At 37.8% G+C, this 15,000-nt stretch overlaps 1 protein-coding gene across 5 annotated transcripts in view; it reads right to left on the bottom strand.

Moving 5' to 3' along the window:
* The window catches only part of LOC144980949 (carbohydrate sulfotransferase 10-like), a 49,493-nt gene that overhangs the window by 32,715 nt on the left and 1,778 nt on the right, over positions 1-15,000 (bottom strand). For 2 of the 5 annotated variants that reach the window (XM_078928938.1, XM_078928937.1), the window contains exon 2: positions 3,826-4,006. In XM_078928938.1, the coding sequence (XP_078785064.1) occupies positions 3,826-3,991 (166 nt within the window). In that variant the 5' untranslated portion in view covers positions 3,992-4,006. Of the gene's footprint in view, positions 1-3,825; positions 4,009-12,959; positions 13,051-14,292; positions 14,491-15,000 lie in introns of those variants that run through there. The other 3 variants (XM_078928935.1, XM_078928939.1, XM_078928936.1) reach the window with 3 other exon arrangements.

Below are 15,000 nucleotides of genomic sequence, written 5' to 3'. Positions count from 1 at the left end.
CTCCCTGCTCCTCGACGAAGCGCCGTATTTCAGTTGGTATGGCATCACGCATCTGTTCTGCCATACATAGTTCAAATAAACCGTCGTACGTCTCTGGTAGGTCCGACAGGGTAAGCCATTTCTTAAGGCTGATTTGAAGTCTGTCAGCCAGGTGATGGTACGTTTCATTTTTTCCCTCTTCGAAGCGTTCCGTTCTAAATATCTTCCCACACGAGTTATGGCATGTCTTTCGTAGTGACGAAGTAAAGCGGCTTTCAACTCGGCAAAGTTGTTTTTTTTATCCTGGTGCCAGGTTTTGAAAAAGCAGGTATGCCTCTCCTGTCAGGTGCATAGAGAGTTTTAGGGCATATTTCTCCTCATCGAATTGATAAGCTTGTGTTAGTTCACAGAAGCGATCGATAAAGAGGTCGATGGTTTCGACTTGTGGCTGGAAGTTTTGCATGGAAAAACCAATGTGGCATCCTGGTATCTCTGCATATTTGGAGTAGAACGGCCATTACCCAAGGTGTTCGAACCCGTTTTTGTCATTTGTTCTATGGCTATTTCTAGTTCATGTCTTTCTCATGTTGCATATCCTTTTCTCTCATTTCTCGATCTTTTTCTATCGGTGTCTTTCCCTCTCATTGCCTAATTCTTTTTCTCTCCGATCTTTTGAATTGTCTTGTTCCTTTGATTTTAACTCTCTTTCAAGACCCGTCCTCTCTCGTTCTCGTTGTGCCTCTGCTTCGATGTCACGCTGGACATTTTCTTGTACGAATTGTGTTAATGCTTCGTCTTCTAGTTGCAGTTCCTTACCCAGTTGCATATACTCCTTGCGAAATTTTATTCCAGTCGCCATGTTTGTAATTATTAGTAATGAAAGTTTTGATGTTTCCTATTGTTATTTACTAATAAGTGTGAGGCTAACCAGTGTAAATTGCTAATAATTGAGGCAGGGGTGGTGGAACACTGACTATAAAGAAGCACACAGACAAGAATAGAGAGGAAACAGATAATGCTAGTAAATGAACGACGACAACAAATTCTACATAGTTCGTTTACAAGTGTAACTAAATGACAAATTGCCATATTTATGGACAATAAAGATCTATTATTATTATCATTATTATTATTACACATAAAGTATGACACTCAAATGTAGGAGCCATTTTCATACTAAATTGTCAGTAACCTATTAATCTGTGACAAATTTAAACATTATCTGTGATACGAAAAAAATGAGAAAATATCAGCCTTCGAAACATTGTACATTTTTAATAGTCAAAATTTTGAAATTTTGATGGTATATTTTTTAAGTTTTGAAGCACTTACTCACAAACTATTAAATAGATTGTAAGACAAATTTTTACTTTTAAAAAAATAATTTAAATTTCACTCACTTCTAAAGAAACTCACGTTGCACCATGCATTTTAAACAATAAATATAATTTTTTTCTAAACACCCTTCAGAACGATACAACAGACAGTATAATGATTTATCTCCAACATGTTATTTTTTTCACATAACTGTAACATTGACGAAGGAATGATGATGAGAACATATGCATTTAATGCATATCGTACTCAGTCACGGCGACCACTCACCCGGTCAGCTTGACCCAGCCGACCACCGTCCAAACGTTTCCTGCTCAGTGACTCATAACCACTCAGCTAAGATTCAGGGACTGTGGCCAAATATGCAACCGTGACCAATGAAGAGTGAATCCAAGGCTAAGGAAGAAGACACCCAGTGGAGAGTGAACATCAGATTATCTGAGGTTGACACCAGTGGGGATTGAACCCGGGAGTATTGGAAGTGGACACCAGTAGGGAACAAACCAAGGACACTGAGATGTGGATATCATGAGTGGGTGGGTAATGAACCTGGGACTACGAGAGGTGGACACCAATCTGGAATTTAAATAAGGTTACAGGATGAGATACATGTGGCGAGTGAACCAGGGATTGGGAGGAAGAAGACACCCAGTGGAGAGTTACCCCGTAATGCCTTGGGTGGACAGAAGTGGGGACTGAATCTGGGACGGTGGGACGCCGCCACCAGAGGTGATTGAACCTGGGACTAGGGAAGGTGGACAAAAGTGGAGAGTAAATCTGGGATTAAAAATGGAAGACGCCTGTGAGGAGCGAATCCGGGACTCAGAGATATGAATACATGTGAATTTTGAGTAAACCTGGGGTTATGAGAGGCAGACATCAATGGAGAGTGAACCCAGAACTGTGTGAGTTGGACACCAATGGAGAGTGAACGCGGAAAAATGAGGATGGTCACGAATGGGCAATGATCAAAAGATTATAGGATGAGATACAAGCTGTGTGAGACTGTGATATGTGGACACTACTATGGACTGAACCTAAGGCTCCGCCTACTGGAGAGTGACCCCAATTCCAAGTGGGGTGTCACAAGGTGGTGATTGAGCCCGGAACTAGGGGAGGTGGGCATAAGTGGGGGTAAATCTTGGATCATGGAAGACGCATACCGGTGTGGAGCGATTCCGAGACTGAGAGAGATGCATACCAGTAGAGAGTGAGTGAATCCAGGGCTATGTTAGGCGTCCACCATTTAACCCGGGTTTAAACTCTATTGATGTCTATCTTTCATAGTCCCTGGTTAGTTACCCACTAGTGTTCACGAATGAGTGGGTGTTCCGGGTTACCTCGCCAATCTCTCTAACAGTTCTGGGTTCACTCTCCACTGGTGCCCACCTCCCATAGTCTCCGGTTCACTCACCACTGGTGACCACCTCTGATAGTCTCTGGTTTAATCCCCACTGGTGCTCTTATCCCATAGTCTCTAGTTCAATCCCCACTGGCGCTCACCTTCCAAAGTCTATGGTTCACTCCCACTGGTACCCACCACCCATAGTCTCCAGTTCAAACCCCACTGGGCCCATCTCACACAGTTCTGGTTCTCTCCCCACTGGTGGGCACCTCCCATAGTGTCCAGTTCAGTCCTCACTGACGCTCACCTCCCATGGTCTCTGGTTTAATCTCCACTGACGTCCACCTCCCATAGTCTCTGGTTCACTCCCCACTGGTGCCCATCTCACATTGTTCTGGGTTCACTCCCCACTGGTACCCACCTCCCATAGTCTCCGGTTTCCTCCCCCTAGTGTCCATCTCACAGATCTGGGCTCACTCCCCACAGGTGCCCACCTCTCATAGCCTCTGGTTCAATCCCCAGCGGTGCTCACCTTCCATAGTATTTGGTTCAATCCCCGCCGGTGTTTTCATCCAATAGTCTCCTCTGCTCTCACCACTTGCGCCCACCTCGCATTCTCCCTGGTTCACTGCCAACTGGAGTGGATTTCGATAGATTTCGGTGGGATTCGGTATTCAGCATGACGGGTGAATCTGCTAGAATCCACTTGTGTGTCTTGCCGCCATTAGGCAGGTCCTGGATTCAATTCATTGTCAGCCACCCATAGTTCTTTTTAAATTCCTGTTGCTATTAATATTCAGGAATTTCATTTTGGCATTGAGATCAGGTACGCGCTCGAGGTTCGTTGCTTTCTTGCCTTCCATTAACCCATCTGAGTTTAGGACTGCAATTTACTAGGGTGGCCGAGACTTTGGGACGAATTTAAAATAATACCCTTTTCGGTCTGCGTGTGGGTACGGCATTTTTTTTCACACATTCTCTGTCCGTCATGACGGAAATTGATTCGTAATTACTTTCTTTGAAGTTTCTGTGTCGTATTTCACATTGTTTAAAATTTAATGATCAAATATAACTTCGATCTTGGGCAAGGAAGCGTGATTAGCTTCGGTATGAATGGCAAAAGAGACAATCAATCGTTAAATACACTCAACACAAATCTTACTTACTCGGAAAGGCACGAATACTATCCTGTCCAACTGTACCGTTTGGGTCATTTGTTGTAAATCCGTCTTTTTTCTTGCCCAGTAAAAGAGTTAAAAGGATCAGGGCACAAAGGCAGGAAATTACCTTTCTATGTTTCCGTATGCCCAAACGTAGTCGAAATAGGCCCATTCTGGTTGGTTAATTCTGTAGATAAAAGATTTGTCAATGAATAGAATTAATGTCGGATCCCGTTGTCTTGTAATTTGAAAGACGTTTTCACTGTTAATTATAGGGATCTATTATTTATCCTATAAATTTGTTAGAATGCAGCTCAGTCAAATGAGAACTTGCAATGGCTCACATAATATACCTAACCTTACCCGGGTTCCATCTCTTTCCAGAGGTCGGATGTCATGGCCTTCTATCCTTCACGGTCCATTGCAGCCTCGTTACAGTCTGCCATGCGCCGTCCTGTAGCTTCCTTGATGCCATCTGTCCAGGATTTCCTTTGTCTTCCTCTGCCTCTCTTTCCTTCAATTCTTCCCTCCATTATCCTTTTTTCGAGACTATCATGTCTTCGCATATGTCCAAAATATGACAGCTTTTTGTGCTTCACAGTCAAAAGAAGTTCTTTTTGTTTTTGGCCCATTAGGTCGAGGACTTCGATGTTTGTTTTTCTTGCTGTCCAAGGTATTTTCAGCATTCTCCTGTACGTCCACATCTCAAAAGCTTCAATACATTGTTCTGTCTGTGCGGTTAGTGTCCACGTTTCACAACCATAAAAGAAAATGGACCACACATAGCATTTGGTGCATCTCATTCGTGTTCTGATGGAGATATTTGTGTTGGTGAGGATTGGCTTTAGTTTCATGAACGCATTTTTGGCCAGCATTATTCGTCTCCTGATCTCTTTGTCAGACTTTGCATCGGATGTTACCAACTGCCCCAAGTACGTGAACTCCTTTACTTGTTCCACTGGACACTCTTCTATTTCTTATATCTATGTCTATGGGCTCTTTCTTTTTGTTATCACCATTGTTTTTGTCTTCTTCGCATTCATGAACAGCCCCTTTTCTTTACTCTATTCGTTCACTTTTGAAAGTAGCTTCTGTAGGTCTTCCTTACTTTCCGCCAACAGGACAGTATCGTCAGCGTAACGTAAATTGTTGATGTTGTGGCCACCAACCTTCAACCCTTGTGCTGTTTCTACTTGCCGAAAAATAGACTCTGTGTATAAATTAAACAAGCAAGGAGACATAACACATCCCTGGCGCACTCCTTTCTTGATTTCAATTGCATCTGTTGTATCTGCCTGCACTTTTATCTGAGCCTTTTGCTGCCAGTACAGATTAGCGATTAGAGCCACATCATTCTCTTCCACACCTATTGCCACAAGGTCCTGGATAAGTTTCTGATGACTAACAGAATCAAATGCCTTTGAGTAGTCGATAAAACAGGCATATATATGTCTTTTTGGACCTCTAAGTATTTTTCTGACAGGATTTTTAAGTCGAAAATTGCCTCCCTGGTGCCACTGTTCTTTTTGATTCCAGTTTGCTGTTCTGAAATCTCACGATCTACTTTTGACGAGATTCTTTTCAGGATTATTGTCAGGAGGAGTTTCAGTAGATGGCACATAAGACTGATTGTTCTGTAGTCCGAACACTCAATCGCACCCGCTTTCTTGGGTAGCAGTATGAAGATAGAAGTGCGAAGGTCTTCTGGGATGTGCGTTGACTCGTATATTTCATTCATAAGGTCCGTTATCACATCAACACCAAATTCACCCAGTGCTTGCAGCATTTCTGTTGACACCCAATCTATTCCATTGGCCTTCCCTGTTTTCATGCAGTATAGGGTTTTCTCTACTTCTGATCTTAGGATTGTGGGTCCCCGTAGAAAGGACTGTATATGTTTGTCACCTCTGTCCGCATTGAATAGCTCCTCCACGTATTCTTTCCATCTATTGGCGATTTCTTCCACCTCAAAGAGGAGTCTACCTGATTTATCTTTGATGCAACCGCCAGATTGAGAGTTTTTATATGTGAATTTCTTGATTTCAGCAAACATTGGTCCAGGGTTTCTCTCATGTGATAGCTTCTCAATACGGTGGCACTTTTCATCAAGCCAGTCTTCTTTAGCCTGGATACACTTTTTCTTTACTGATTTGTCCAGTTCATTGCACCTAGGGGTGCCCTTTGAATGTTTCCGTTCTCTCATAAGATTCAAAATCTCATTCGTATCCATTCTTTCTTTGCCTCTTTAGATTTTTTGTTTAGCATTTTCTCGTTTGTAGTTGTTATTGCAACTTTAAGAGAGGACCATTGTTTATCAATTCTACTCTTATACGTTTCTTCTGTTTCTTTATTTGTGTCTTCTTGTTCTTCCATAAGACAATAATACGTATTTTCTACTTCTACAGTATATTTCGCTCTTAGCTCCTCGTTTCTAAGTTCAGCTAGGTCGTACTTTATGTGTTCGTCCATTTTCTGTTTGGGAATTTTTAATTTAACTTTTATTTTCACCATGATGGGAAAGTTTTACATTGGGTCACACAGTATTTGAATCTGGTTTTGATGAGAAAATAATCTATTTGGTTTCTGCATATATCTCCTGGGCTCTTCCAAGTGTATAGGCGCCTCTTTGGTTGTTTGAATATGGTGTTTATTATGGTCATGTCGTGGGACTCGCAAAATTGGACCAGACGTTCACCCCTCTCGTTGGACTCTCCCAGACCACAACTTCCCATGCACGGTGAGATTGCTGCGTTTCCAACTTTCGCATTGAAATCCCCCAATAATATACCTTACCTTACCGATGTTCCATGTCGGACACGACGTTGGAGATCATGATTCGCCAGCTCTCTCTCTCTCATCTGCGAGTTTCGCACATTGATTTATGGGGCTTCCTACGTACGCTGCGACATTTCCAAGCCAGCTTGTCCTTCTTCGTCCTCGACCACGCTTGCCTTCTATTTTTCCCTCTGCAATGGTCTTCTGTAGTGAGTCGTGCCTTCTGATGTGGCCGAAATATCGGGTTATCCTCTTTCTAATAGTTGAAATGATCGTTGTTGATGTTATTCCTAAAGTTTGGAGTACTTGATGATTTGTTTTCTTTTCCTTCCAGGATACCCTTGCAATTCTTCTATAGGTCCACATCTCAAATGCTCTGAGTTTCTTTTCTAGTGTCTTTGTCAGAGACCATGTTTCACATCCATAAAGTAATGTTGACCAAATGTAGCATTTTGCCAGACGTGTTTTTGTGGTAAGTGATAGGTCGTGGGATGTGATTAGGGAATGCATTTTTGAAAATTTACTCTTGGCCAATGCAATTCGTCTGATGATTTCTGCATCGCATTTTCCATCTTCTGTCAATAAAGTTACCGAAAAGAATTATTTCAAACAAATAAATATATTCACCTATTGGTGTAAACAAAATCAGCTTGAATTAAATGTTGAAAAAACGAAAGAATAGGTGTTTGGTGTAAAAAATAAAAACGACTTAAAGTGTGTGGCGATCAGTAAAGATGATGTTGAGATAGTTGACTATTTTAAATATTTAGGAATAACCATTGATAGTTCCTCAACATATTAAACTAATATCTAAGAAAGTTGCCCAAAGATTATACATCCTAAGGAAATTGAGAACATTTCAAGTAAGGAAGAAAACTATGTTAAGAGTTTATGACTCATTGATTAAAAGTGTATTTGCGTTTGGCTGCACCATATGGTTTGGAGGATGCCGACTTAAAGATAAATCAAAAATTTCAAAATCTATCAAAGAGGCATCAAAAATAATAAACCATCCTCTTGGTGGAGTAGAAAGAATTCATGGAAAAGCAATAGAAAGGAAAGCATTCTCAATTACCAACAATAAAAAAAATATTTTATACGATGAATATAGTCTTTTACCATCTGGGAGGTTTTGTCAGATTAAATGTAGAACTAACAAGTATAAATCAAAGTTCGTTCCATCAGCAATAAAAATTTTGAATATTTCATATGGTACAGAAAAACCAAGGATTGATTCGTTGACTGATTAACTGATTAATTTATTTAATGTAAGATTAACTGACTAATTGATAATGATGATAATTTTTGGTGTCGAATTGCCACAATCGTAACAAATTGAAAACGAAATGAATGTTTATGTTGTCTATATCGCACGTGTGAAAGGGAGAGAGGAAGAGAGAGGGAGAGAGAGAGAGAGAGAGAGAGAGAGAGAGAGAGAGAAAATAAGTAGGAGTGAAATATCTGTTCAATGTTACAGTTATCGTTTAACGTTATAACAAGTGTAACTAAATGACAAATTGCCATATTTATGGGCAATAAAGATCTATTATTATTATTATTATTATTATTATTATTATTATTATTATTATTATTATTATTATTATTATTATTATTATTATTATTATTATTATTATTATCATTAGACCTTAGGCTCTCTCGTCAAGCTTGGTGATGACCGTTTTAAGTACAGTACATCCATTTTTACAAGTTTAGTCTTCATTTCATGATAAATATTAAATATAAATATACTAAAGTCATCGAAGCTGAAGACCTGTAAGGATGGTAGGTTTGTAAACATTTGATTTTGAGCAACGGATGCAATTTCCAAATGAAAAATATATCGCCGTAATAAGCAAGGCATGCTTTTGGCATTTTTAGTAGCGGTATCTCTTGTGACCTAAGCTGACGAATTCGAAAGTAGTGGACGCAACTAGTTCTTGAATGTAACGTAGAAATAGGTAATTTAGTGATGGGCAAATGTGCATTCCATTTTAGGATCGAATTGGCAGCTAGTGTAAGTTCTGAGCATAGCGATGATGCTTGTTTTATCGTGTTGACCAATGTCCAGAATCATTCTGGAAGCCCTGTTCTGTACCTTTTGGAAGCTATCAACACCTTGCCAGGAAGGGCCAATAACAGCGAATTGCGATGGTAGAGGAGTGAGAGAATGAGAATAAAGACGACTACTTAAAGCTATTTGGATGTGAGGAATTTTTTCCTTCCTTGTATTCTATTTAGTTCAAGATTCATGGACCTCACCATCTAGTGTTCCAGGTTTAAAGAGTTGTCTGAAATGTTTTCTTGAAAATGGTTTGCAACCACGTCTGGTAATATATTCTTAGCTATGTTGTCCGGCATCACTTCGTTTACTAAATTTAGAGATTTAGAGGTGGAATATTCGTTGTTCTTCTTATTATGATGTTAGTGACTTTTCAGAAATAATTTTGTTTTCCACGTCGTTTTCACATTGTTTATATATATATATATATATATATATATATATATATATATATATATATATATATATATATATATATATATATATATATATATATATAACGGTCATCTCCGTTATAAATTGTTTGGAGCCATATCCTTTCTACAGCACGTCACTGTTGTTTAGCTTGTTTGGCAATCTGTGATCCAATACCCAGAAGGTCGATATGACGTACATTTTTGTTAACTTATGGTCCACAATATTAAATAGAAAACATGGTCCACCTGAGACAAAGTTATATCGAGACATGCAGAACTGCCTAAAATTATATTGTTGTGGGTACAAAATTTCACCATCTATCATTTTTGCAATAACATCAAGTAATACGTGGACCACTTTATCACACAATGCTCAAATATAGCAACACCTGGAGGATATGAGATGATCCACAAGGCTGACCAGACTTTGGTAGTAGTAGTAGTAGTAGTAGTAGTAGTAGTAGTAGTAGTAGTAGTAGTAGTAGTAGTAGTAGTAGTAGTAGTAGTAGTAGTAGTAGTAGTAGTAGTAGTAGAAGTAGCGTATGGCTACACATCCAAATTAATTTCGTCAACCCAGCTCTGGAAGTCTCCCTCCGTCCGAAGAACTGCAAAGTGGAGATGTGATACGTGATACTACGAAGTAATAGTTATTGTTGTTGTTGTTGTTGTTGTAGAAGTAGTAGTAGTAGTAGTAGTAGTAGTAGTAGTAGTAGTAGTAGTAGTAGTAGTAGTAACAGTAGTAGTAGTAGTAGTAGTAGTAGTAGTAGTAGTAGTAGTAGTAGTAGTAGTAGTAGTAGTAGTAGTAGTAGTAGTAGTAGTAGTAGTAGAAGTAGCGTATGGCTACACCTCCAAATTAGTTTCGTCAACCCAGCTTTGGAAGTCTTCCTCCGTCCGAAGAACTGCAAAGTGGAGATGTGATATGGCCAAGCGATAACACTAGCATCAGATAATACGACTTATATTTTGACGTAATTTTTGGGTTAGTGAGTTCTGCTCATGGTGGTCAAGATCTGAACAAGTGTGTATGAAAGGTGCCAGGCAAAGCAAGAAAGAAAGATACAAGAAAAAAAATCCCGATCTCAATTATTGTATTTTTCTTTCTTGCTTTGTCTGGCACCTTTCATACACACTTGTTCAGATATTTATCTTACACCGGTGCCTGCTCCTTAATTTCTTAATTAGACACAGATGATCACATTGGTTGAACTATTGAATACAATGCATGATTCGCTATTTTGGGGATCACCACTTTGGATTGTGATGTAATTTTTAGCCCAGTGCCAGGCTATGAGTTTAAGAAGGCTACCATCTGACAAGTTCCTATGGGTGTGATCTATTATGTCACGAAGACATTATTGCTGTTAGCAGGATTATTGTGCTCTTAGAGTTGGTTATTCTCAAGGTATTGAGCTATTTGTTGAAGGCAATGATATCAAAGTCCGGCGTGTTACACTTCGCGTATTTATGGTGCGGCTATGTGGTCTTGTGGTATGACACTAGCATTCGGGTCGGAAGATCCAGGGTTCGAGTCCTGATCTCAGCGGCGCAAAGTTGAGTCCTTGGAAAATGATCTTTACTCACATTTTCTCACCGTGTTAAATGAGTACTTAGTCGTTAACAGCGTTGTCTCTGTCGCAAAAGTACAATATTACCTTAAGGGCCTTGTCTTGCCCTACATGTTAGATGTTGCTGTTGGCTCGGAACCCATTGTAAAGCCCTTTGAGTTCGTTTATTTTATATAAATGTTTAAATGCTCGTCTTGATGGTCGTGAGCTGTTAATGAGAATGCTTACTTTTTTCAGGACATTACTGAGTATAGTTATACATTAGAAACATTGCGACCGAGAAAACAAACTTATTATTAATAGAGTTTGCTTGGTTTCCTTGTTTTGTTTTGTTTTTTTTCTTTTTCTTGTTTGTTTTCACTTCTTTTTATTTTGGTTGTTTTCCATGTTTTGATAACACGGTCGTTTGTTGTTATTTTTATTGCATCAACGGCAGTTATAATATCCCAATACATCGACAACATTTAATCCGTGGGAGACATGTTAACCTATTCGAAGTTCACACAAAAAGCTTAAAATCAAACCCAAGATAATTAGTGTGTTGGAAGGCACGGGGGTGGGTCTAGGTTACATATATTCTTTGTTTACTCTGTTTTCAGACAGTAGACTTTATTATTATTATTATTATTATTATTATTATTATTATTATTATTATTATTATTATTATTATTATTATTATTATTATTATTATTATTATTATTATTATTATTATCATTATTATTATTACTATTATTATTATCATCATCATCATCATCATCATCATCTATCGTTTATCAATACCATTAGCTTGTTGTGTTGATACGCATATCCACAGACTACTGTATTAGTAATATTACTGGGTTTATCATTATCACTAAATTATCGTTGTAAACATCTGTCCTCTTACAATAATCATAGTATTGAGCTGGAAACAATTGGGCTAGATAGCGATGTAGTAATGCCACACGTTATCTAGTCTGAACGCTAACTTGAACATATTATTATGATGTTACATACTCTCGGAAGAGAGTGAATGAATGAATGGATAAATGAATGAACAAATCATACATTGTTGAATGACCGCATGATTAAATGAATTAAAGAATGACTCAATCAATCCACAATCATTAAACAATAGTCATCAATCAAACAAAAGAAAATCAACATCAAGGTATAAAAAAGTAGGATCGTCATTTTCTGTCACTTGCAGCATGATGTCAAGACGCAAAGATAAGTTAAAATTTATGGTCACTTCAATTCTTACAATCAGATGAAACACCAAAAGTCATAAAGTTGATACGTAATGATTTGTATGATATTAAATATTCATAAAAGTTGAATACTTTTTAAAAATGATTTTAATTCTATTTTCTTTACCACACGCAGCAAATAATATCTGCGAGGAAAAAATTGTTATCAAAAATTGCTGTTTGACGTCAATTTCAACCCTTCTATGGAATGGAAGGAGAAAGAGGAAGAGATAGGTTGAGCAGGAGAAAAATATAAAGAAAATAAAGAGGAACCTCTCCCTAGTATTGAAAAAATGCATTTATCGTCACTCTCTATTTGTTCATTAATCTTAAGTACAATACGTATAATGGTCAAATAGATTTAAATAGATCAAGGAGAATATTACATATAAGATGTCGAGTAGAGGCATCAGAACTTGGTCGTGACCGAGGATTAAAGACTTGTTCTCTTTCTTTAGCAACTGTAACGATTCCTCCCCCACCCCTCTCCGCCCACGATAAGTTAATAAAAACAATACAAAATAAACCATAATATATAAATTCTTGAAACAGTTATCAGTTTAGGGAAACGACTATTTTAATCGATGGTAAAACTTCATAGCAAAATATTGGTAATGGCAGACATGTTGATATCTTTTATTAGAAAATCGTATTCTACGTATATGCCGTGTACGGTACGATATGACTTATGTATTGAACCTGAGTACAAGTTAGCTGTATCCTACATTATGGAATACTATCATGCCATTGTAACAACATGATATTCATGAGATTGTAAGATGTGAGTTTTTATTCCACAATGTAAACATTGCTGTTGTTGTCATTATAATGATGGTGGTGGTGGTGGTGGTGTTGGTGATGATGATGATGATGATGATGATGATGATGATGATGATGATGATGATGATGATGATGATGATGATTTGTATGATGGTTTTTATTGTTTTTATTGTTGTCGAAGCCTTACAATAAGCGTACGGCACAATGAACGAGCAAATGACCTTATTTCTGCCGTTTCTTTTTTTTTTTTTAAAAGAACACAATATGTGCTATTTAGTTAACATTGCATATACTGTCGGTTGAAGTTTACTTTTACCTTTTTTTCCAGACCAATCTCACAAAATACATTCCATGACACAGATTTTAAGCAACACTTCATAAGTTTATAAATTAGTCATTGATCAATTGTTGAGTCCCTAGAATCTAGAATATAAGAAAACACACTGGAGGGCAAGACTTCAAGAGCAGGTTGATAGTGTAAAATCCCGCCAACTGTACCCATTTTATCTGACCTGTGGTCAGTCTCATGGATTTTGTATTAGGCGTGCTTTCGTTAAGGTCCACTTCATATCGATTTTCTTTTCGGTTGAATGAAGAGTAACCTCAGACCATTAATGGCTGGCATTGCTCTTGCTTTTCGTTAGGCGCATTGGTTTGCTCCATCAATTCCTCTGACATTTTCAAAAATACGTAATCGATACTTCTTTTTTTTCAAAAACCTAATTTTAATTACAATTAACGTTTGACAATCTGACATCACAATTTATTATGGTAAACTTGATATCATTACGCGTTTCTATTAAGGGAGAGGGGTAGGATAAATCCGATTTTACTATAACAGGATAGCAAAAAAATATTATGAGGCATCTTTAAAATCATTTATGACAAAAGTAGGAATTAAAGAAATAACCGCCCCCGGACTCATCCGGTTTTGTTTTAAATAGATTAAGACGATTGATATATTTACCACAATTATAATTATTAAATTCAAATATTCTGATGTCGTTTAAATTTTCACCCGGTGATGTAAACAAGGATGAATGTTGATAAGAAATAACATGGGTGACGTCATTGGAGGCTGTGACAAAGTAAACTTGATCTCCTGCTTTTGAAATTTCGAATTCGTTACCAACGCGCACTCCTAGTAGCGATAGAAGTTCAGAAATGTTGATTACAAGATTTTTCTACAATAGACAGGGCGTACGAAATATTTAGTCGTCGGTCTGTTTTTTTTACTAATGTATTTAGGTTTTCTTGGGGTTTTTTTTGTTGTTGTTGGCTGAAGAAGGGGTTTGAACCCGAAACGTTCGTGTTTGGTAATTCGTTCTGCTTTGAAGCTGTTATATTCATTTTTGTTTAATGCTTATTACTCTGCCTAGTGGTTTGATTTATCTTATAATAACTGAGGCCGATGTTAAATAGTTAACCAATTAGTACAAAAAGGATCAATATTGTTTTGACTGTCTTAAGAAAGAGCAGTGAAAAAAATTTAAAATGTGTATTAATAAAGTGACAAACGGCGTCTCATTATCGATGTTCCCTAACAAAAAGTATATTTTTCTTTCAAAACCAAACACAAACACATTGATACCTTTGACAATAAGAAGATAATCAATTCTTCAGAGTTGCTATCAAAATCATGTTCTTACCTTTAACCTTTTTATTAACATTCACATCACATGCGCGGTATGCCGACCGTCACGGTAATCCAATATATAATGTCACTCAGCGTGAAAAACGATCGATATCCGTATACTGGTCCGTAGTTATTTCCTCTATTGACGTGGTTCAAATTCACCCATACAGGTTGCAATTCAGGGTGAAGTGAAGGTAAATCCAATAAATGTCTGAAAAGTGTGAAGTGGCGGACAAATACAAGAGAGAAAAAAAATCCCAAAAAAGCAGCCTACCTCGACTGGGGATCAAACCTCAAAACTCCTGATTACCGATCAGACGTGCTATCAGTGCACCACAGAGTTTACCCGATAATTGGGAGGATAAAAGGCGTATACCCTTTATAAAGGTATGCGTTTATGATGTTAACCGTTTCCTGCATCAATAAACAGAAACATTGAATAAGAGAGGACTAGAACTAAGACAGCTCCATTTATATATATATATTTTAATAACTGAGTTGGAAATTATGGAGCAGGCACAGGTGTAAAATAAAGACCTGAAATGTCTGTATGTTAACTGTGCCACACAAAGCTGAAAATCCAATCAATAAAGGTCTATCTTTGGAATAACGAAATATGTCCAGTTCTTTAATAGATGATTTAGCCTTTGCTTTGGTATGTATGTACCCAGTTCAGAGCGTACGTTGCCTTATGAATAAATTTTCGGCCTGAAGTGGCTTT

Source organism: Berghia stephanieae, chromosome 10 (assembly GCF_034508935.2).
Source record: "Berghia stephanieae isolate SIO BIC M18660-M18661 chromosome 10, UCSD_Bste_1.3, whole genome shotgun sequence".
Lineage (NCBI taxonomy): Eukaryota > Metazoa > Mollusca > Gastropoda > Nudibranchia > Aeolidiidae > Berghia > Berghia stephanieae.
Note: the sequence above shows the minus strand (reverse complement) of the source record. Positions and strands in the feature narration are given on the sequence as shown.